Raw genomic sequence first — 22,383 nt, 5'->3', positions numbered from 1 at the left:
GGAAAATGAGGTCAGGGTAAGATGAACTATGTCAGATAGACGAAAGAGAGAGAACGGAAACGCAAAATTCAGCATTTTTTTCCATTTTTAAAGGGGCATAACTCATTAACAGTACAAGTGACACCAATAAAATTCATACTAGATCTGTATTTTATGGTAATAAGCATTGTGTATAAGTTTCAAAACATTTGGTTGTGGCTAACTTAAGTTAGAGAACGGAAACAAAAAAGTCAGCAATTTTCCATTTGTAAAGGTGTATAACTCTAGAACGGACGTACCTACGAACAAGGGTACAACTTAATGCCCCCTTCGCTACGGTGGGGGCATACAAATTCTACGTGTTCTATCTCAGGAAATATATACCAACAATCTATCTTAAACTGTGCAAGACTTTGTCAATGTTTGTATGGTATATGATGGAAAAGGACAGCTTGTCTATCAATTTTTTTTTTTAAATAATCTAACTGAATTATTATTTGTATAAGGCAGAGGTGTCGCAGCTTTATAGTTCTCAAAACATATTCTCCTTGTGGGCCTTGAGGAAAATTTGCTGGTCCTAACTAGTATATACTGTTTTGATTCTCAAAACCTTAGGACCAACATGTGCAAAGATCATTCATGGAATTTTGCTCAATTTTATCAATTGTTATATTTACATATTTGTATGCCCCTACCGTGGCGGAGGGGGCATTAAGGTTTACCATTGTACGTCCCAAATTTGGTTTCTGTTCTCTAACTTTAGTTTGCCTCAACCAAATGTTATGAAACTTAATCACATTGCTTATTACCACAAAACACAGACCAAGTTTGAGTTTTGGTGGTGTCACTTGTCACTTTAACCGTTCTAGAGTTATGCCCTTTTACAAATAGAAGTATTGCTGTATTTTTCGTTTCCGTTCTCTAACTTTAGTTTGTCTTTACCAAATGTTATTTAAATTATACACAATGCTTAAAACCACCAAATACAGATCAAGTTTGAATTTTGATGGTGTCACTTTTACTGTTCTAGAGCCATGCCTCTTTACTAAGGTTTCAACTCCCTCAGGCAAAGTTGACATTAGATGAATTTGGCTATTTATTTTAGGTATTTTTGTCATATAGCTCTTCAACTGTTTCGGTACTTATACATCCCTCGGATTTCAAATGTTTGGCATTGATGAAGGTAAATCCAGAAAAGCGGTTCGGACGCATGAAATTATTAAACGTGTTGTTTTCAATTTTTTACAAAGGGAAAAAGTTGCTGAATTTTTCGTTTCTTTTTTCTTTCATCAGTTGGGGGCATAGGTGGCCGAGTGGTCTAAGTAGTTACTACTGTAATAACTAGCCAGTCAACTCTGAGGTTGTGAGTTCGAACCCTGCTCGTGTGGGTGCACTCGACTCCAATCTTAATCGACTAGGAAGTCAGTTTTCCTATCGAAGGTCGGTGGTTTTCTCCGGGCACTCCGGCTTCCTCCACCAATAAAAACTGGCCGCTACGAAATAGCCCAAAAGCGGTGCTTAAAAGTGGCGTTAAAACACCAAAAGTCAAATCAAACCAAATGTTATGAAACTTTTACACAATACTTATGACCACAAAACTTACATAAAGTACACATTTGGTTAGTGTCACTTTTACCGTTCTCTCTTTCTTTAGTTTGCCTCAACCAAATGTTATGAAACTTTTACACAATACTTATGACCACAAAACTTACACAAAGTACACATTTGGTTAGTGCCACTTTTACCGTTCTTCAGTTATGTCCGTTTATAACTTTTATGATATGCAAGCGGGAGCATCATCTGTGTCCAATGGACACATTCCGCATTTATTTTAAGCTCTTTTGCATAAGTTAGATTCATTATATATTAGAATAGAAAGAACGGTTCTGTAGTTCTTCTTCAATTTCAATTTTGACACAGTTAAATCGACATAGTGACAAATAAGTGTTTGCATAAAGGTTTCGATACATATCGAATTACATGGGAGGTAAATAGTAACAGCCATTAAGTGTACATATTCTGACTCTGCGCAATAGTATACTAGTCAACAAAAGAAACGATACAAGGCATTGTATTAAATTTTCCATATATAATGAAATTGGAACACTGTACCAAACTAAATAACTGTCCCATTGGTCTAATTTTTACAGAGTGTTATTTTCTTATCAAACCACTGATTTAAGACAAAAGACCGATTTTTTGTTTTTTTTATTTTTGTTATTTTAAAAATAGTCTTTTTTGCCAAAAACATAATAATCAATATTAGAACTTAAAATTTTAAACTTAAACATGGTTTGCTTAAAATTTTGATTGCCGTCCGTCCTTATAACCATCTGGCTATCCGTGTGTCTGTCTGTCTGTCCGGTCCTTGCAGCGCTCTCACATGTACAAATCTTGTCAGATTTATACGAAACTAATGCTTAATATAAGCAACATTTCAAACAAGTTATATATTGGTGGCCAATCGACTTTTTTAAGAGTTATTACCCTTAAAAGTATTAAATTTATGGAAAGTGGCCTCGTTAGCACTCTCGAGGGAACAAATTGTTTATTTTTCATTTTCAGTATATTTCTGATTGAACGGACGTAGTTTTTTAGTTCACCGTTCCATCACTTGGCGTTCTACGTCGTCGTCGGTCCGGTGTTAACTATTTCAAACATCTCCTCTGAATCCACTGAACCAATTCCAGCCAAACTTAAGCTGAATGATCCTTAGGATATCTAGAATGAAGTTTGTGTTTTTTTTTTTCTATTTTGTCAAAAAACATGGCCGTCATGGCTAAAAATAGAACATAGGGGTAAAATGCAGTTTTTGGATTATATCTCAAACACTAAAGCATTTAGAGCAAATCTGATGTAGGTAAACATATTCATTAGGTCAAGTTCTATCAGCCCTAAAATTTTCAGATGAATCTAACAACCCATTGTTGGGTTGCTGCCACTAAATTGGTAATTTTAAGGAAATTTTGCAGTTTTTGGTTATTATCTTGAATATTATTAATGACAAAGATAAACTGTAAACAGCAAAAAAGTTCAGCAAAGTAAGATCTTTAAATAAGTTTAAAGACCAAAATTGTCAATTGACCCCTTAAGGAGTTATTGCCCTTTAAAGAATTTTATCACAATTTGTTCATCTAGTTTGCTTACTTTAAAAAATCTTCTCCTGAAACTGCAGAATCAATTTCAGCCAAACTTGGGAGTATTTAGTATAATTTTGTATTTTATTTCCTTGTAATTCAAGAAACATAGCCACTATGGCTAAAATGGAACATAGGGGTAAAATGCATTTTTTTGCTTTTGAAGAAAATATGACAGATACAAAGAACATTTAAATGGAATTTTTAAGCCACTCATTGATATATATTGAAAAGCATAAATAATCATTGATAAAGATTTAACTAAAAAATTACAGGTGATCGATTCAGGCTCTTGAGAGCCTCTTGTTTAGAGTTTAAGTTTTTTTTACATAGACTGAAATAAAACTTGGACAGAGGCTTATTTTCAAGACCATGAAATAGCATCTAAAAATTTCAATTTGCACAAGACAAGTGTATTTCATGTATTTAGGGACGCAGCAATCCTTCATTCAGTCATCAGCCTTTCGGCTGTTTTCTGTTGTTTGGTTGGATTGTTGTCTCTTTGACACATTCTACATTTCTGAAAAAAATTAATATCTAAAAACGGGGAAGGAGGTACTATCATTGCCCTAACCCTTTGAAGAAATTTCATGCTTCAATGATCAAAATGTTCAGAATTTAATACCATCTTTCTTTTAATTTTTGATAAATTTTATAATTTTGAAAAAAATGATTTTTTTTTCAAACAAAGGGGAGGGCACCATGCCCAGAGAGAAAAGTTTCATTCTCTACCAATATATCTCTATCAATAATATATTCTCATTTATAATTACTAAATTTGTGTCAGAAATGCACATATAAATGGAATGGTTTAGCTTTTTAAGTTCAAAATGTTTGATTATTCATCTGTTTGGCAATCTGAATTTTGGTGAAAATTGACAATTTTTGACTAAAATTATTTTTTTAAAGAAAAAAAAAACACACGACTTTCTTTTTATTTTATGAATAAATAGAATGTTGTCTTTCAAAATTTGTCAATGAAATGTCATGGTATTGTTGGTCTTGGGAGATAAACAGATTTAAAATTTAGGAGTTTTTGAAATTTTTCATTTTCGAATTTTAACACATTTTTAAATGATTGCTATGGAAACAAACTATTTGGTAAATTCAAAATTTTAACGTTTTTGAAAAGTTTGGGGTTTTGTTTATTAACAATGTAAAAACCTTAATTGTTTTTATTGATTAACTTAATTTCCACAGGACTTTTAATTCCCTTATTTTAAATTTTCAAAAGGGTCTTTTTTCACATATTCAGGCAAAATATTGTTTTGATGGTTACCATGGCAACGGGCAATATACAGGGAAAATAAAGACAGAATTTTACTTTTCTACCAAAGTTCTTATGATATAGGGCCAAAAAAATTACTTCTGTGACATGTCATGAATCACCCTCTGCATGATTTTTACAAAGACAGGTACTTAAAAACTTAAATTCCCATCTGTATCTTAATACATTGAAATAGAATTAGGTCCATTTATGAGAAATAGAGAATGGTTGAAAATATATATTTTTAAAATGATGTTCTGATTACCGTCTCTTGTCGCTTGGTCATCTTGGGCCCAAGAACACAGTTATTTTTGTAGTGCATTTCATTTAGACAAAAAAGGCGTATAAAAAAAATCGTATCTGCTCTATCAAAAAAAGTTTTTTGCAGTGTAGTGAATTACTTTTTGGACAAATTATTTCAAAATTATAGAAACTAAAAATATGGACAATTTTATGTTGAGGGGTCTATGATTCAGTTTGACAGCTTCAGACATACTAATGTTTTACCTTTTCAAACTGGACCAAATCATTCATTTACCTAAAAATTCATGCCCAAAATTTTCTCTACATGTAGCTTCACCACCTTCTTACTATTTTATGCATAAAATACAAAGAAATTAATTTAGAAGTTGTAGTAAAAACATTTGCAAGTTATATACTGTCCACTCAAGACTCTACTAATTGTCTAGACAACGAAAATCAAAGAACGATAACTGTGTTCCTGGTACTATTAAAAAGATGGTTTAAATGCTTCATACGATTCCATGACGGTTTGACAAAGTTAATGATGTCTTAAAAAGTTAAACCTTATACTGTATATTAATGTGAACTGCAAAAAAAGTAAGTGGTTTTTGTCAGTAAAATACATTAAAATGGAATGGAAAAAAAATCTAAGTTTTGCCTCTGCCAAAGTTTCGTAAAGTTCTCTGTAGATTTGATTAAGATATTTGTGTCTTGAAAAGTTAAACATAGACCTAATCTAAATGGTGACTCCGATGGAATGTATGATCTCTATGTCTTGTTTTTTGCGACAAATGTCTCAGGCTCCACATAATCTATTCTTTATGACGTCCCATGCTTCCGTCGTCTAGTCATCTATTACAGGTGAAAACTCCATTAGACAAAGGTGACCTTAAATGATTTTGGCTGTATTCTTCAGGTCCTGTAGATAAAAGGTGCTTCCACAAATTGTTTCCATACATTATGTTTTATAGTTTTTGTTTTATATTTTTGTTAATTTTGTTTGTTTTTTCATGATTTAGTTTTTTACTTTTTTTTATTTTTTACTAGAATATATTTTACAAATAGAATTGTTTGGACGAGTATTGTGAAAATAATTGTATAAAGTTCGAGATTGGATGTTAGTTACGTACGCGCGTCATTGTTTGTGATATCCTGTGGTGTTTGTCGTTGATGGAATATGTTCGTTGTTGTTCTGCGGTTTGCATGTTGTGTCGACTATTTTATTATTTGTTTGTGCGTTTCTCTGTGATGAATGTTCTTGTGTGTGTTTGTGCTATATTTCTGTCACGTACAGGATGTACGAGTTGAACACCGGTATACAACTGTTGCCTCTATTTACTTTAGTAGCAATACTTTCTGCCCTATAGCTTTTGGTTAATGTGTATTTCAGTTGATACGGTGCGTCGGAGTATACTCTTAATATTCCGATTTCATTGACATTCATAAACGCGTACTTAAAATCACAAATTTGCTCTCTATCATACGGTAGTGTGTATTTACATTTCACGGACATTGGATATGCATTTTTTTATTGTGATGAGAGATGTGATATGTGTAGCTTATGTGGCTCATAGCATTTTACCGTATTTATGCACACAGGTTTTCAAATGATAAGGTTTGAGCGTTCCTGATGAAGGTAAATCCAGTTCGGACGCACGAAATCAAAAAGGCGATTATTTCAGTTTTCTTGTACTTTTTATTATGTGTCTTATTTTTATTTTATTTCATCAAACATGTGTTTAATAATATTGGTAGTTCGGAACCTTCAATACAAGATGATACATCTGTGATATCAGAAAAGATGTATTAAATACAGTATACATGTTTAATACGAGCAGTAAATAAAGAACACACATTTTAAATGGTTAATTCATATGATTATGTCGACACAAGACAATTCCTTTTCGATAATTATATCCTTTATATGAGCTGATTTGTTAACTGACATAATAAAAGAGGAATAAATCAAATAATATCAATAAGCTTTTCCAGGAGACCACTAGATCCTTTTTATTGCATTTTGCTTATACTTATTTGGAAGTATGAACCATCTGACTATCATGATCATATTATTCAAAGAGTTTGTTCAATTCTTTTTTAAAATTATTCCAAAATAATAATGGTTGAGCCGAGTGTTGAGTGTGGTGACGTTGAATATTTTTTACGGTTATGTCTGTCTTGTCGCACCCCTTTTTACCACTTCCTTGTAAACGAGAAAATGATACTTGATGGGACTCTATATCATTTGTGGCATGTTCACAACGATTAGAGGAATATTCGTAAAGCATCTACAATTGTTTTTGGCACAAAGCTGTCTATACCTATCTTGAAATATAATACTCTAGCTCATAATCGAAGAAATATGGTAATGGAAGAGAGATAAATTAAATTACATCATGGATTTTATTTTCTGAAGCCATTTATCAAAAGTGCATGTTCTTTTTTCCATGAGTTTTGTTGAACGATAAACATAAGTTATTTAATGAGTTACAGTTGTTTTAGAAGGAACACTGTCTACAATATTCACTGCTTATAATGAAAGAATTTTACTGAACTGTTATATCGTACTTTCAAAGTAATCAGACCCGGAAGGTTGCCTGGGGGTAAAGAACTATGGTTAACCCTTAACCTATACCAACCGACACCCGTTGTCGAGAGGGGCATCCGTTTGGCTCTGATCTGAATGAGGATGATGAATCTTATGCTTCGTGTAGGGATAGTGCCATAATCTCTTGCTGTTGCAAATCCCGTGGCTTCAAACATCATACTTGTTATATTCAATCTTAATCCTATCTTTTTTTTGGGAAACATTTTACAAATTCAAATGTGACGTCACTTTGTGTGTTTTTTTTTAGAATTTCAAATGTGACGTCACTTTGTGCGTTGTGGTTTTGGCTAACTCGGCTGTGTATTTTTATGTGTTGGATTAATTTGTTTTATGTAATGTATCCGTTTTTATTCTGTAGTTAGTCCCCACTTCGGTTTTATCATGTATATATTATATAGTCATTTTATAAAATTTACTGTTTGCAAAATTATAAATTATTCTAAATTATAAGGATGTTCTTGTACAAGACAGAAAAACCTGGCCGTGTTAGGCGCAACTTTTTGGAAGTTTTGGTCCTCGGTGCTTTTCAGCTTTGATTTGTTTTGTTTTGGCTTTCAAACTTTTTTCATCTGAGCGTCACTGGTTGGTCTTGTGTGGACGAGACGCACGTCTGGCTATTGAATTTTAAGCCTAGTACCTTTTGTTAGCTATTATTCGTGTGTTTCTTTGTCCTATATGTTCTCCCATTTATTTGTATTGTGGTCCTGTCATGTGATGTTATCGTTTTGGTGTTGTGTTTGACGTTGCCATAAAAGCGGGAGGTTTGGCATGCCACAAAACCAGGTTCAACCAACCTTTTTTTTTTAAAATGTCCTGTATCAAGTCAGGAAAATGGCCATTGTTATATTATAGTTCTTTACTTTGTGTTACATTTTAATGTTGTGTTTTTGTTGTATCGTTGTTCTCCTCTTATATTTGATGCGTTTCCCTCAGTTTTAGTTTGTAACCCGGATTTGTTTTTATCTCTATCGATTTATGAATTTCGAACAGCGGTATACTACTGTTGCCTTTATTTGTATTTGTCACCTGACGTTAACCCAATAACAATCAATCAATCGACATAATTAAGTTACTGAATTTAATTATCAACAGAAATAACATTATCTAATCATTCTATACGATTTTCAGTGCAACTTTCTTCTCTACCTCAAACTTAAAAATAACTGAACGTTATCAATATATACAGATACATTGGCGTTGCCAGTTTGTTTTCAACTTGTGAATTTGAATGTTCTATTGGTATCTTTCGCCCCTTTTTACACTAATATTTGATATCACTGTATATCATATATCTGATATATAATGACCAATCAGGGTACAATCAGATGCTGACATGATATATCTTAATTGTAAAAGTTTGTATTAATAAACTTTACAGAATGGGTTAACATTATTCATTGATAGAAGATGTACAGTGCCATATAATTGTATTCATCATCGTCCTTTGATCTTATTGGATAGTTATCTCATTTGAAATCCTACTCAATCTATTTTTTTTAAATACTAACTTAAATGATGTAATTTTGACATTCATTTTTTATGGTCTTTCTCATGCATTCAATTTTCCCCTTTCTGTTTTGTTAATTGCTTTTTGCTTTGACAACATGATATTTGATTGTTCCAGACCAAAATGTTCCTGTTTGCTCCTACAATGTTTTCGAGGAATATCAAGTATGACCAATTAATATGCATATACACAAAAAATATCGAATTTGAGAAAGTGTCCTTGTATTGATACATAACATTAATTTACGTTCGTAAAATTTTCTAATTTTAAAACAACAAACTACGACTTTTTTACAGGATGTATGAGTTAGCGACGTCCTTTTGTGATCCTTTGATAATCAAATGTTTGTTCATGTTACTATTCTGCGTCATATTTTTCAGTTTAAAATGCAGTAATTAAGATTATATAAACTATTACGTTTGTGTCAACAGGAAAATGTTGTTGTATTTTGTGCGTTTTTCCTGACTGAATAAGGTTTATAATCAGCCTCTTATTGGGAGGAATGCAGAAGACTGGCACGGCTTTGATCGGGTAAGTTACACTAATACTTGCAGTAAGTTAGTTCCCTTTGTAACAAAAAATGAGTCATAACCATATTTATTTTTTATTATAGTAAATACAAATAAAAGGAGATGTTAGGTGTATGTCGATAAAACAACAGCAACAAAACAACTGTTACACAAAATCCCAAAAGATATCGAGAAATTGTTATATAGTACAAACCAAATGCCAGACTACAAATTATCAAGTTTAAAACCATCGAGACTAAAGGAGGGTGGTAAAGGGTTATTTTCCTGCAACGTTTTCGGCTTTTTTATTTCACGTGTTTTCGTGTTTTGACGTTTTATTTCTCGTTTTCTCGTGTTTGGTTCGATGTGCGTGCTTCGTGTTTCCCCTTATTTATTTTCCGTGTTTCGTGTCGGTACTCTAAATTTCTCGTGCTTGTCCCGCGTTTGATTAAAAAATAAACCGGGACTAATTCAAAGTCACCTCGGATATTTACAATTCTATATTATATGTATGGTATGTAATAAAGTCGATCAAATTACTATGAATAATATTTTTTTCAAATCAGATACAACTAGCGGACGATAAAAGGTGACCGCAGGGTCTTCATGTCCATAAATGATGACTGCATGATCTCCAAGAACGGCTGAGTAATAACTTCTAGTACTTTTTTCCTTAATATTTACGATTTAATTTCTCGTGCTTCGTTTTTCCCGATTTTCATTCTCCGTGCAACGTTTTTTCGATTTTTATTTCACGGGTTTCCGTTTTCAGGCCCCCCCCCCCCTTTACCAGCCTCATAAAGCAGTGGCGTAGGAGTAGACAGGAAAGTGGGAGAGAAACTACGGAATTCTGTTTTTACGGTTTTTGTAAGGTATTCAAATACAAAATCGTAAAATGTGTTGCATATTACGTGAATGTTGTTCTTAGTAATTAGTTCTCTCTTATTCTGTTTTTCAGTTTCACCTTAGAAAGTCATTTTCTTCCTGACTTTAGAATGGAAATTAAAATTCTATTGTTTTGCACTGCTATGGCATTTACCTCTGTGTTAGGAGGTAATTATCAATGCTTATTACTTATATGCGAGATTTAAAGTACTAATGTTATAAACAATATTTAAAATTTGAATGTGATTTAAAACAGTCTTTGTCTCATTTCCGTGTAATAACATGACCAGAGGACCGATCAAACGTATTACCGTTTTACCATCACACAGAACAATGGAATACGGGAGCATTTTGATTGGCCCAGGCGTCAATGAAGAGGACACTGTAACTATGCAGCGAGGGCGATAGTTAAAATTTATAACTAATCCACAGGAAAATTTGAAATTTTATGGTTTGATGGCAGAGAGAGAGAGAGAGTGTGTGTGTGTGTGTGTGTGTGTGTGTGTCTGTGTGTCTGTCTGTCTGTCTGTCAAATGCAATTTTAAAAAATCTTTTGTATCTGATTTCTGATATTACATCTTACCACTTTCGATTTCATTGAAAATTTGTTTTTCTTTAACAGATAACTGTCAAGCTCCCTACGTAAGGATAGGGGATGGCTGTTACTTTATCAGTAATGACAAGGTGTCTGGTGATGCAGCATTTGTACGTATAAACAATGAACCAACAGATAAGTACTGACGCAATGTAGTTTCACATACTAGTACACTGATTGTTTACATGTGTTATATGGTGGTAAAATCAAAACAAAATTTTACAAGCATTTGTAGAATCTATACACGAGCTGGTCATGTGTGATATTTGTCTCTACCTTGAGGAGTTGTTTGTTCCAATTTTACGATGGCCATGTCAAAGACAATCTCGAAGGGAACAAATTTCTCTTGCAACTTATTGGTTTTTATGTTCACGTATACAGTGTGTTAGTGAAAAGTTAAATAGAACATGATACGTCAAAGGAATTATTATAGTATCAATACAACACACAAAGCAGCTAGAAGTCAACATGTTCTCCAAAATATAAACAATTATTGTCTATTTTTGAAATCGTATATAGTCGAGAAGTAAATCGAATGCCAGTGGGTAGACCAGTTGTGTGTGAATTTTATAGAAAAGGGCAAATATTTAGCTCATTGTTTAAGGGCGTACGGTGACCTATAATTGGTTTCTATATATGCAAAATACCATTTATAGGTTTGTTTTTGTATATATATCATGTAAGTACCAGAGTATTGTATCCTTAGCATCATGTTACCTGAAAACCTCGGTCCTCAGAAAATGGTCCGTTATGAATAAAATTAAAATATAAAATTAAGAAGATGTGGTATAATTGGCAATGAGACTATCCATTAAAGTTAAAATGAAGTGGATGTAAACAGTTATAGGCAACCGTACGGCCTTCAACAATGAGAAAAACCCATACCGTATAGTCGGATATAAAAGATCCCGACATGAAAAATACATGGCTTACAAACTATAAAGACAATACAAATAAAAATAAAACATCAAAAGACATTTCTCCAAAAACCTTCCACTGGTGCTCAACCAACTTTTGTATGCGCATGTCCAAAGTCAGGAACCTCGTCTATGTTTATACTTATAGTGTCTTACAATTGTACAGTTGAAAGATTTATTGTCTTGTCTCCAATGTTTAAATCATGATGATGATTGATATGATTAATTCTTTCCAATTATTGAACTGATGTAAAATTCCATATTGTGCATATTTTTTTGTACATAGGCACTCTGTGCGAAGAGAGGTGCTTACTTGGCTAATTTTGAAACCCTTGAGGAAGCCATGATAATGAAAATGAAACTGCAGCAAAAGAATTCAGGTAGGACCAAAGAGTCACACTAAAAACAATAATGCATTGTCAAATTAAAATATAAATACATGTACTAAAACAGAAAGTTAGATTTTCAATTTGACGAACAAAATTTAATTTCCTCCATCAGATATCTTGGAGCCAATTAAACGTTTTGGAAATGCAATGTTGTATAAAAAGATAGAAGGCTGTATAAACATAAAGGATCCATAATCAGATTACCAATAATGTTAAAGGTGAAATTAAGCTGATGGGTTTGCAGCTAAAAACAACAACTATACTGTGAGATTATCATATAAAGACTTGCAAATGTATGTTGCGTGTATGAAAATAATAGGGTTAAATAAACAGTATCAAGATAAAATAAGGAGATGTGGTAAGATTTCAAATGAGAGAACTATTCATCAGAGACCAAATGATGTAGATGTTAGCAACTAAAGATCACTGTACGACCTTCAGCAAAGAAGTGCAAAATCATAAAAAGCCATCAAAGGCCCCCACATGATAAAATGAAAAACAATTCAAGCAAGAAAAGCAACGGCCTGATTTATGTAGAAGACAATAGACGAATATGATATTGATCGACTATCGAATGTGATATTGATACCACTATTCATCAACATATTATTTATGAATATTATGCACTCACGTCTAAAAAAAGATCTGTGACTTTTTTTATATCTCATCCAATCGAATTTTTAGATTAGTCTTTTTATCAAAATTTTTCAATCTCAAACAGGTTTACACTACTACGTTGGTGGAAGAAATATCAACCGATACGTTACTGGTGGTGATTGGAGGTGGGTTAAAAATGAACAGATGACAAAAATGACGTACTACGCCTTCGGTGACGGAGAACCCAATGGATCTATCGCGGCACCACAAGACTGTATGTTCTTCTATGCGCAGGACAGATATAAATTCCATAATGTCATGTGTGATAGTGGAAGCTATCTTGGAGGTTACATTTGTGAAAAATAAAGCTATTGATTAAACTGCTCGAATTACGTGTCTTGCACAATACATCATTTGTTTATTTTATTTTTATATGATATATGAATTAAAGGCAATGAAAGATATAAGGCGATAAGGCAGCAACACAACGACACACATTCCGATATCTAAAATGCATCTAGAGGTAAACACACGGTCTTCAACAAGTAACTTCAAATATTCTCAAGGTAGAACACAAATCCTTTTAACTTTTGATATCTGAAGCTTAGTAGAATTCTAGTACTTACTTGCATAGTAATGGTTGGTCTGACCTAAATAAAGTAAAATATACCAGCTCATTGGAATGAGCTAAAATTATTGGACTGCACGAATCATCGCCTGGATTTTTCATCATCCGAGTATGGTGTAATAGTTGTCTTTACAATAACATATCTTAGTCAGATTTGAAGTTTAAGGTCAAACTATGCATTAAAAGAGTTTGGTATTGTGGTATACCTGCATTAAACTAAATCAAATGATTCGATAAGGTGAATTTCATTTTAAGAATACATGGGTACATGTAGAAAGTTTTAAAAAGGCTTATAAAAAGCCTACATCCTGTCGTTACTGTTTACTTATATGTTGGCATTGCACAAGGTCGTGTGTTTATGACGCCTTTACAATAAATACGCTGGATATTTACTATGATTTATTCATATATGACGTTGGCTTTGACGTAGTTTTTAGTAACTGTGAGTAATCTTAAATCGGTGCTTTGTGTCTATCGTTTTTATGTTATTTATTTAATTTTGTTTGTGCTTCGTACCGATCTATTGAGATAAGTATTTTGCAATTGATTTTTAGAATTTGTTATCTTGTGCTGTAACACCACTGTCCCAGGTTTGGACAAAGTTGAGTACTCACATGTTTAGCAACGCAAAATTCGTTATGTGCTTGTCCCAGGTCAGGAGCTTCTAATTCAGAGTTTGTAGTAGGTTCATATAAAAAGGAAGATGTGGTATGATTGCCAATGATACAACTCTCCACAAGAGACTAAATGACACAGAAGTTAACAACTATAGGTCACCGTACGGCCTTCAACAATGAGCAAAGCCCATACCGTACAGTCATCAATAAAAGGCCCCGAAATAACAATGTAAAACAATTTAAACGAGAAAACTAACGGTCTTAATTTTTGTACAAAAAATGAACGAAAAACAAATATGTAACACATAAACAAACGACAACCACTGAATTACAGGCTCCTGACTTGGGATAGGCATATACATACAGAATGTGGCGGGGTTAAACATGTCAGCGGGATCCCAACCCTCCCCCGAACCTGGGACAGTGGTGTAACAGTACAACATAATAACGAACTATAAAAATCAGTGGAAAGAGGCTTAACTCATCAAATGGATAAAATACAAATACTACCAATACAAGTGGACGTGGCCGGGTACCTGTACATCCAAACAACAAAAAGACACTAAGTACAGATCTGAGAGTATTCGCAGTTACTGACAGCTAGTTCAAAGCCACTAACAACTAATAAAAAAATCATGCATCTAAGACTAAATTATCAATCCGTACACAGCCAACATCCAATGGATTTAGTGTAAAGACGTCATAAACAGTCAGAGAAAAACATGACCTTGTACAATGCCAAGATATAGGTATCGACAGATTGTAGATCCATGAATGTGTATATGTATATAACAATAATGTTTAGTTTGCTTTTAATTTACTAATAACAAAATCAATATTAGTACCAATAAAAACAATATTTAATGATCTAATTACAGTGTTGAATTGGTAACCTTTTAGAATAAGTTTATTTAAAGGATCGATAAGTTTACCAGGATCGTTTCTAAATTTCCGGGCACGGTAAGCAATATTGCCGTAAAAATGAGGATGTGCAATCCCGTTTGAAATAAGTTTTCTACAGGTACAACCAAACTTCAAAACCAAATCTTTATATCTGTGGAAGAATTTAGTAAAGGTTTTAAGTAATTTGTGGTAACGAAATCACTGGCTTAATAATTTACCAGTAATACATAGATTACGTTGGTTAAAATCAAAAACGTCACAACAGACACGGGCATAGCGAACGAGTTGTGAAATATAAACACCGTAAGAAGGTGCCAAAGGAACATCACCACCCAAAAAGGGAAAATTAACAATAGGGAACGAAAAATCGTCCCTTTTGTCGTAAATTTTAGTGCGGAGTTTCCCGTGTAAAACCGAAATATCTAAATCTAGGAAAGGACAGTTGTTACCGTTTAAATTTGATTTATTTAAAATAAGTTCCTTTGGGTAAATTTCGGCAGTATATTGAGAAAATTCTTGATTAATTAACGAAAAAATATCATCAAGATAACAGTAAGTGTTGTTGAATTTATCAATTAAATGCAATTCAGACGGGTCTTTACTGAGTTTGGTCATAAACTGTGATTCATAACAGTACAAAAACAAGTCTGCTATTAAAGGGGCGCAATTAGTGCCCATAGGAATACCTACAACCTGTCGATAAACTTTAATGCCGAAACGTACATGAATATTATCAAGAAGAAAATTAACAGCTTCAGTCATCTCATCACACCTCCAGTAAGTATATCTAGCATATTTACCTTTCTCATTAGAGAAGAAGGCTTTAAATGAGTTGCAGCAAATATATTTGCATTCAGATTTACCAAACGACCATTTAATTAAATGGTCAAATTTTTGCTTGATAAGATTGTGTGGAAGTGTAGTGTAAAGAGTAGAAAAGTCAAAACTGTCAACAGAATCAAAAGGACCATCAAAAGCAAGCAATTTATCTAAAACATTCAAAGAACTTTTTACACTCCAAAAATAGTTAATTCCACTATTTTCATATATTTTATTACAATAGTTTATGATAAGCTCTTTGATAGTAGTTAAGGAACTTGTTAAAATCACTGAAAGATTAGTTGTAGAACACTAACTTGAGGCCGAGATGAAACGATATTTTACATGTCTGTTTTATTTGTTTTTCTAAAGTTGAATTGTTATATATAATGCCGTTAAGAATTAAAAAGACTTGTTTTTTTTTTTTTTTTTTCATGTCGGAACATGTGATAGCTTACTTTACGTATGGGGTTGTCTCATTGTAGACAATCGTACGGTGACCTATAATTGCAAACATCTACGTCATTTGAATTTGAATTTGGAGAATAGTTGTCTCATTGGCAATCATATCACATCTCCTTATAAGAAGATGACAATGAAAAGCTGATATCAGACAGCGTTATTTTAGATAAATTACGTGCTTTTGGTGGTCCTTTTCATTCGGTTGATAGTTTTGACTTTTCTACCCTTTATACCATACTTCCACACAATCTTATCAAACTAAAGTTTTCCTATTTAATTGAATAGTCGTTTGATAAAACTGATTGTAAATTCATTTGCTGTAACTCATATAAAGTCTGTTCTCTAATGAGAAAGGTAAATATGCTAGCTATACTTACTGGAGATGTGATGAGATGATTAAAGCTGTAGTTTTTCTCATTGACAATATTTATGTGCGTTTCGGCATTAAAGTTTATCGACAGGTGGAATGTATTCCTATGCGCACCAATTGTGTCTCTTTAATATCAGACTTGTTGTTTTACTGTTATTAATCACAGCTTATGACAAAACTTAGTAACAACCCGTCTAACTTCCATTTAATTGATAAATTCAACAATACTTACAGTTATCTTGAAATTTTTGTTAAATAATCAAGAATTCTCTTAATATACTACCGAAATGTACCTAAAGGAACTTACTTTGAATACATCAAATATCAACAGCAATAACTTCCCTTTCCTAGATTTAGTTATTTCAGTTTTACACCAGAAACTCTACACAAAAAATTACGACAAAAGGTACGATTTTTCTTTCCCTATTGTTAATTTTCCTTTTTTGGACGGTGACGTTCCTCTGGCAAACTTTTACCGTGTTTATATATCCCAACTCGTTTGCTTTACCCGTTTCTGTAGTAAGATTTGGATTTCAATGACCGTAATCTTTGTATTGCTGGAAAATTATTAAGTCAGGGATTTCGATACCACAAATTACTTAAAACATTTACTGAATTCTTCCATAGGTACAAAGATTTGGTTTGCATGTTTGGCTGTAACTGTAAAAACTTATTTCAAAAGGAATAGCACATCCTTATTTTTACGGTGATGTTGTTTACCGAACCCGGAAGTTGAGATGCGATCCGGGTAAATTTATCAATCCTTTAATTACATTTATTTTAAAAGGGTTACCAATTCAACACTGTAATTAGATCTTTGAATATTGTTTTATTGGTATAAATATTGAGTTTGATATCAGTAAACTAAAATCATACTAGAACCTGTTGTTCAGTGCTTGTCGTTTGTTGATGTGGTTCATAAGTGTTTCTCGTTTCTCGTTTTTTATATAGATTAGACCGTTTATTTTTCGTGTTTGAATTGTTTTACAAAAGTCATTTTGTGGCCCTTAATAGCTTGCTGTTCGGTGTGAGCCAAGGCTCCGTGTTGAAGGCCGTATTTTGACCTATAATTGTTTACTTTTTACACATTGTGACTTGGATGGAGAGTTGTCTCATTGGCACTCATACCACATCTTCTTATTTCTATAAATATTATTGTTGTACACATATTCACATTCACTACAATCTGTCGATACATTTATTTTGGAATGCATAAGATCGTGTTTTTCTCTGACGGTTAATGACGTTTTTACACTAAATCCATTGGATGTTTGGTGTGCACTGATTGATATTTTAGTCTTAGATACATGATTTTTTTATTAGTTGTTATTGGTTACGACTCGCTGACAGTAACTGCGAGAACTCTCAGATCTGTACTTTGTGTCTTTTTTGTTGTCAGGGATGTCTAAATACCCTGCCACGTCCGGTGCTTGTTGTCAGATGTTTTTCTGCTTTGTATCGATCTGATGAGTTAAGCCCTTTCAACTGATTGCGTGAACCCCTGAGGGTTCACGCATATTTATTAGTTAGAAATATAGTCTATGGACGAATATTCGGAAGCTAAATTATTATTCATTCGGAACACATATTCATCTTATCTGTATTAGCTTCCTGCAATTAAGAGCACCTCCATACTGTGTATCTAAGATTATTTAAAACTTGGCAATAAAGAATTTTCGAAGATCGCTAATTCACTTATCTGATATATGATAAACAATCTATAGATCCTTTTCAAACATGTATATTTATTGTAAAGCTACATTTTATGCATTGCAAGGGTTTACTGACTTGAGCAAAGTTGACAGTTGTACCCTTTGATAAACAAGTGAAAGTTAAATGGTCAAGATTTAATTATAACGAGCCATGGTATCAAACATCTGGTAAAAGGGAGGGTCTGAACACGGAAACACGTGAAATAACAAATCGCAAAAACGTTGCACGGAAAAAAAAACTTTGGAAAAACGAAGCCAAGGAATAAAATCGTAAATATTAAGGAAAAAAGTACCAAACGTTATTACTCATCCGTTCTTGGGGATCATGCAGTCATTATAAATGGACATGGCGACCCTGCATGTGGTCACCTTTTAGCGTCCGTTAGTTGCATCCGATTTATTATATAATACAATAGGCTATTAATAAATATCTTGGAACCAGTTAATTAGTTTATAATTTAAAACAATATTTGGGCTGACTTTGAATAATTCCCGGTTTACTTTTTAATCAAATGCGGGACAAAGCACGAGAAAATAAGAGTACCGACACGAAACACGGAAAATAATTATTGCAAAACACGAAGCACGCACATCGAACCAAACACGAGAAAACGAGAAATAAAACGTCGAAACACGGAAACACGTGAAATAAAAAGGCCGAAAACGTTGCACGAAAATAACCCTTTACCACCCTCTAAATAGGCCATACTAGATGTCGACACCTCATATCAGAACTTACGTAGATGGTCAATTTCGTTTGCAAGGTTAAAGAAATCTTCAACTTGCTCTAATTTGCCTGTGAAGACTATAAAACCGTCATCCCTATTGACAGTGTAATTTGATGTTTTCTCTCCATTGGAACTTATCTTAGATTTTAATGAATAGGGCAGACATATGCAGATCTGTGCATGTTGGTGACAATGGGCGCTCCTATAATGTGTTTGTATAACAGTCCATTAAACTCAAATTCATTGTTTCTAAGAATTAATTTAACAAATGCAGTTAAATCTATTTTGTTGTGAATCTTTAAAGTATATTCTCCTGTGTGTCTAATGCGTTGATAACAGTTTCTTCTAAATTATCAATGATCATATTTGTGTACATTGACGTACATCATAGGCAATAAGAATGCATACTTTTTACCTCGTGTGACTCTATTTTATTAATGAAATTTTTTTGTATCTTGAATGTAAAAGTTATGCCTCTTCAATAATTGGATGTTGGATGTGTACTAATTGATAATTTAGTCTTAGATGCATGATATTTTTAACTAGTTGTTATAGTGGCTTTGAACTAGCTGTCAGTAACTGCGAGTACTCTCGGGTCTGTACTTAGTGTCTATTTGTTGTTGGGATATACAAGTACCCGGCCACGATGACCATGACCGCAATGACCATTAGAGGGGTTACGGAGGACCTAAATGCCAAAATACGCGTGAAAATTAAGAAATAGCCAATTATGAATAATGAAATGGATATTTTGAATAATGGAATGAACTGCTGCGACCCTTTTGCCCCTAATTATAGATATACCTTATACCTCATTCGAAAGCTTATTAAGAGAGAAACAAAAGGTATATAGTCAATATGTTCCGCAACGCATATTAGAGGAGTAACGAAGGACCTAAATATCGAAATACGCGTGAACATTAAGAAATAGCTTATTTTGAATAATGGAATGGACAGCTGCAACCCGTCAGCCCCTAATCGAGGAAAAATTTATACACCAAATTAAAGCTTATTGGTAGAGGAATAAACTGAGTATATACGGTATATAAAGTCCACTCTGTGTAGTATTTCTGTTTGTATCTATCTGATGAGTTAAGCTTTTTCCACTGATTTTTATAGTCAGGAGCCTGTAATTCAGTGGTTGTCGTTTGTTGATGTGTTACATATTTGTTTTTCGTCCATTTTTTGTACATAAATTAGGCCGTTAGTTTTCTCGTTTGAATTGTTTTACATTTGTCATTTCGGGGCCTTTTATTGCTGACTATGCGGTATGGGCTTTGTTCATTGTTGAAGGCCGTACGGTAACCTATAGTTGTTAATTTCTGTGTCATTTGGTCTCTTGTGGAGAGTCGTCTCATTGGCAATCATACCACATCTTCTTTTTTATATTTATAATTAAATCAAGTAAGTATCTCTCGCGGGAGAGTTACCCTTATTGATGATTGGTCGGTAACGAACATTAATGTGTCCTGCTAGCTGACCAGTTCGCAATGCCTCATTACTTTTATCTAGATTAACTTTATGAATTTTTGGAAGAAGGTACATGTGTCCTCCATGTTTTGAATTATTATTCTTTAAGAAATTATACGTCTGGGAATCTTTTTTTCCTCTCCTTGCTTTATATTTAACACTTCTCTCAACATGCCAAAATTGTTATGATTTACAATAAAAAGAAAATATTATCCTCCACACACATGGCCAAGATAACACTGATATATAATTTCTTATTCAGTTGAATTAATAATAAGAATAAAAAAGTTCTAAGGTTCACGTATTGTCTTTTTTTTTTTTTAAAAGCAACTTGTTTTTATAGTTTGTTCTTATGTTGTGCTGTAACACTACTGTCCCAGGATAGCGGGAAGTGTGAGCGCTCAGAAACATAATTTTATCTAAACCCGCCACATTCTTTATGTGCCAGTCCTAAGTCTAGAGCCTGTAGTTCAGTGGTTTTCGTAGGTTCATGTCTGTCATATTTGTTTTTCGTAAATTGTTTTTTTTTTTATAAATTAGGCCGCTAATTTTCTCAATTGAATTGTTTCATATTTTTCATGTCGTGGCCTTTTTTAGCCGACTATATGGTATGGTTTTTCTCATTTTTGAAGGTCGTGCGGTTGCCTATAATTGCTTACATCCACTACATTTGAAATTTGGTAGATAGTTGTCTCATTGGCAAGCATACCACATCTCCTTATTTTTGTATTATGTACATTTCAAGAAATCCTAGTAATATGATTGATAATAGCATGAATTATTATACCTTAATAGTAAGTAAATGATGATTAAATTCTTTAATTTTTTACCCTCAATTCGTTCAATCATTTGTAAAAATCATTCAGAAAAGGTCTGAAAAAATTGCATGTCATTTTTGTGCACACCAACATCATTTTTAAATCGTGTCCGCACACGTTTATTTTCGTTATACAGTTAGGTTTCATGTTCTTCGTCGATTTTGGTTTTTGGGGATTCAGTCTTAAAAAGAACATACAAAAATATACTATTATTTTAGTTTCATTCATAATTTAGCATGAAAGTGTTTCATCAGATATATTGATTGGTCCAACAGATTTTAAGGAGGTTGGTTGAATTGTCTAAAGTACATTATCCCGGTTGGAACTAGGATTAATCTGATAATGCTTTAGATAAAGAAGGCTATGGCACTTTAATATAAGTTGTAGATCTATCATACCTTAGATAAGTGCCGTTTGGAAGATTGCAAAATTACTATAAGTAGGCACTTTAATGTTGGTCATCATATTTTAACCAATTAACTGCATAGTTAGGAGACAAACCGCAACAATAAACAAAATTATAAACAGATTCTACCCAAACAACTAGCATCTGACGTCTTAACACTAAATCCGTTGAAAGTGTACGGATCTTTTTGTACCTTCCCATGTCAGGAGCCTGTATTCAAGTGATTTTCGTTGTTGTCTGCAATAAAAACAAATAATTACTGATTGGTTTTAGTATAAACTAGTTCGTTGGTTATGTTTTGTTTTGAAAGCTTACTGTACAGTATGGGTTTTACTCATTGTTGAAGGACGTGCTGTCATTCATAGTTGTAAACATCTCCGGTGGTAGTTGTTTTATTGGCAACCATACTTTATATAGACAATTAAATCATGAACAAAAAATCGAAAAGTCAAAATCGCGAACCAAAAGAGATCGACAGAGTATATCTTTTAAGTTCAGAGAGAAAACAGTAAAAAGGCAATGTAAGCAACTTTTCCAAGATTTGGTATACAATTTACACTACTTAAATTATGTTAAAAAAAGTATGAACAACACTACCAAACTCCAAGGTAAATTCAAAACGGGGAAAACCCATAAAAACTGACAAAATCAAACGCTCGACTATATCAACAGAAGAAACGAATGAAAAACAACTGTCATATTCCTGATTAAGCACAGGAATTTTCGGGGGAAAACGGTGGGTTAAACATGATTTTATATCTAACAAAAACCTCCCACTTGTATGACAGTTCCGTTATATTGACAACATAGGGGGAGC

At 33.1% G+C, this 22,383-nt stretch overlaps 2 protein-coding genes across 3 annotated transcripts in view; both read left to right on the top strand.

The window, feature by feature from the left end:
• The window catches only part of LOC127702592 (perlucin-like protein), a 79,250-nt gene that overhangs the window by 16,383 nt on the left and 40,484 nt on the right, over window positions 1-22,383 (top strand). The window lies entirely within an intron of this gene.
• On the top strand, window positions 9,148-13,041 carry LOC127702596 (C-type lectin domain family 4 member M-like). Its single transcript, XM_052206874.1, has 5 exons — window positions 9,148-9,272; window positions 10,209-10,303; window positions 10,758-10,840; window positions 11,934-12,027; window positions 12,758-13,041. The coding sequence occupies exons 1-5, from the start codon at window positions 9,244-9,246 to the stop codon at window positions 12,997-12,999; spliced, it is 543 nt and encodes a 180-aa protein (XP_052062834.1). The 5' UTR covers window positions 9,148-9,243; the 3' UTR covers window positions 13,000-13,041.

The sequence above is a fragment of the Mytilus californianus genome, unplaced genomic scaffold (genome assembly GCF_021869535.1).
Source record: "Mytilus californianus isolate M0D057914Y unplaced genomic scaffold, xbMytCali1.0.p SCAF_5, whole genome shotgun sequence".
Taxonomy (NCBI): Eukaryota; Metazoa; Mollusca; class Bivalvia; order Mytilida; family Mytilidae; genus Mytilus; species Mytilus californianus.
Note: the sequence above shows the minus strand (reverse complement) of the source record. Positions and strands in the feature narration are given on the sequence as shown.

Coding starts and splice junctions, on each gene's coding strand:
- LOC127702596 (XM_052206874.1), top strand. CDS start 9,244: ATGCAGAAGACTGGCACGGCTTTGATCGG. Junction 10,304..10,757: donor ATTTACCTCTGTGTTAGGAG/GTAATTATCAAT, acceptor TTTCTTTAACAG/ATAACTGTCAAGCTCCCTAC. Junction 10,841..11,933: donor TGTCTGGTGATGCAGCATTT/GTACGTATAAAC, acceptor TTTTGTACATAG/GCACTCTGTGCGAAGAGAGG.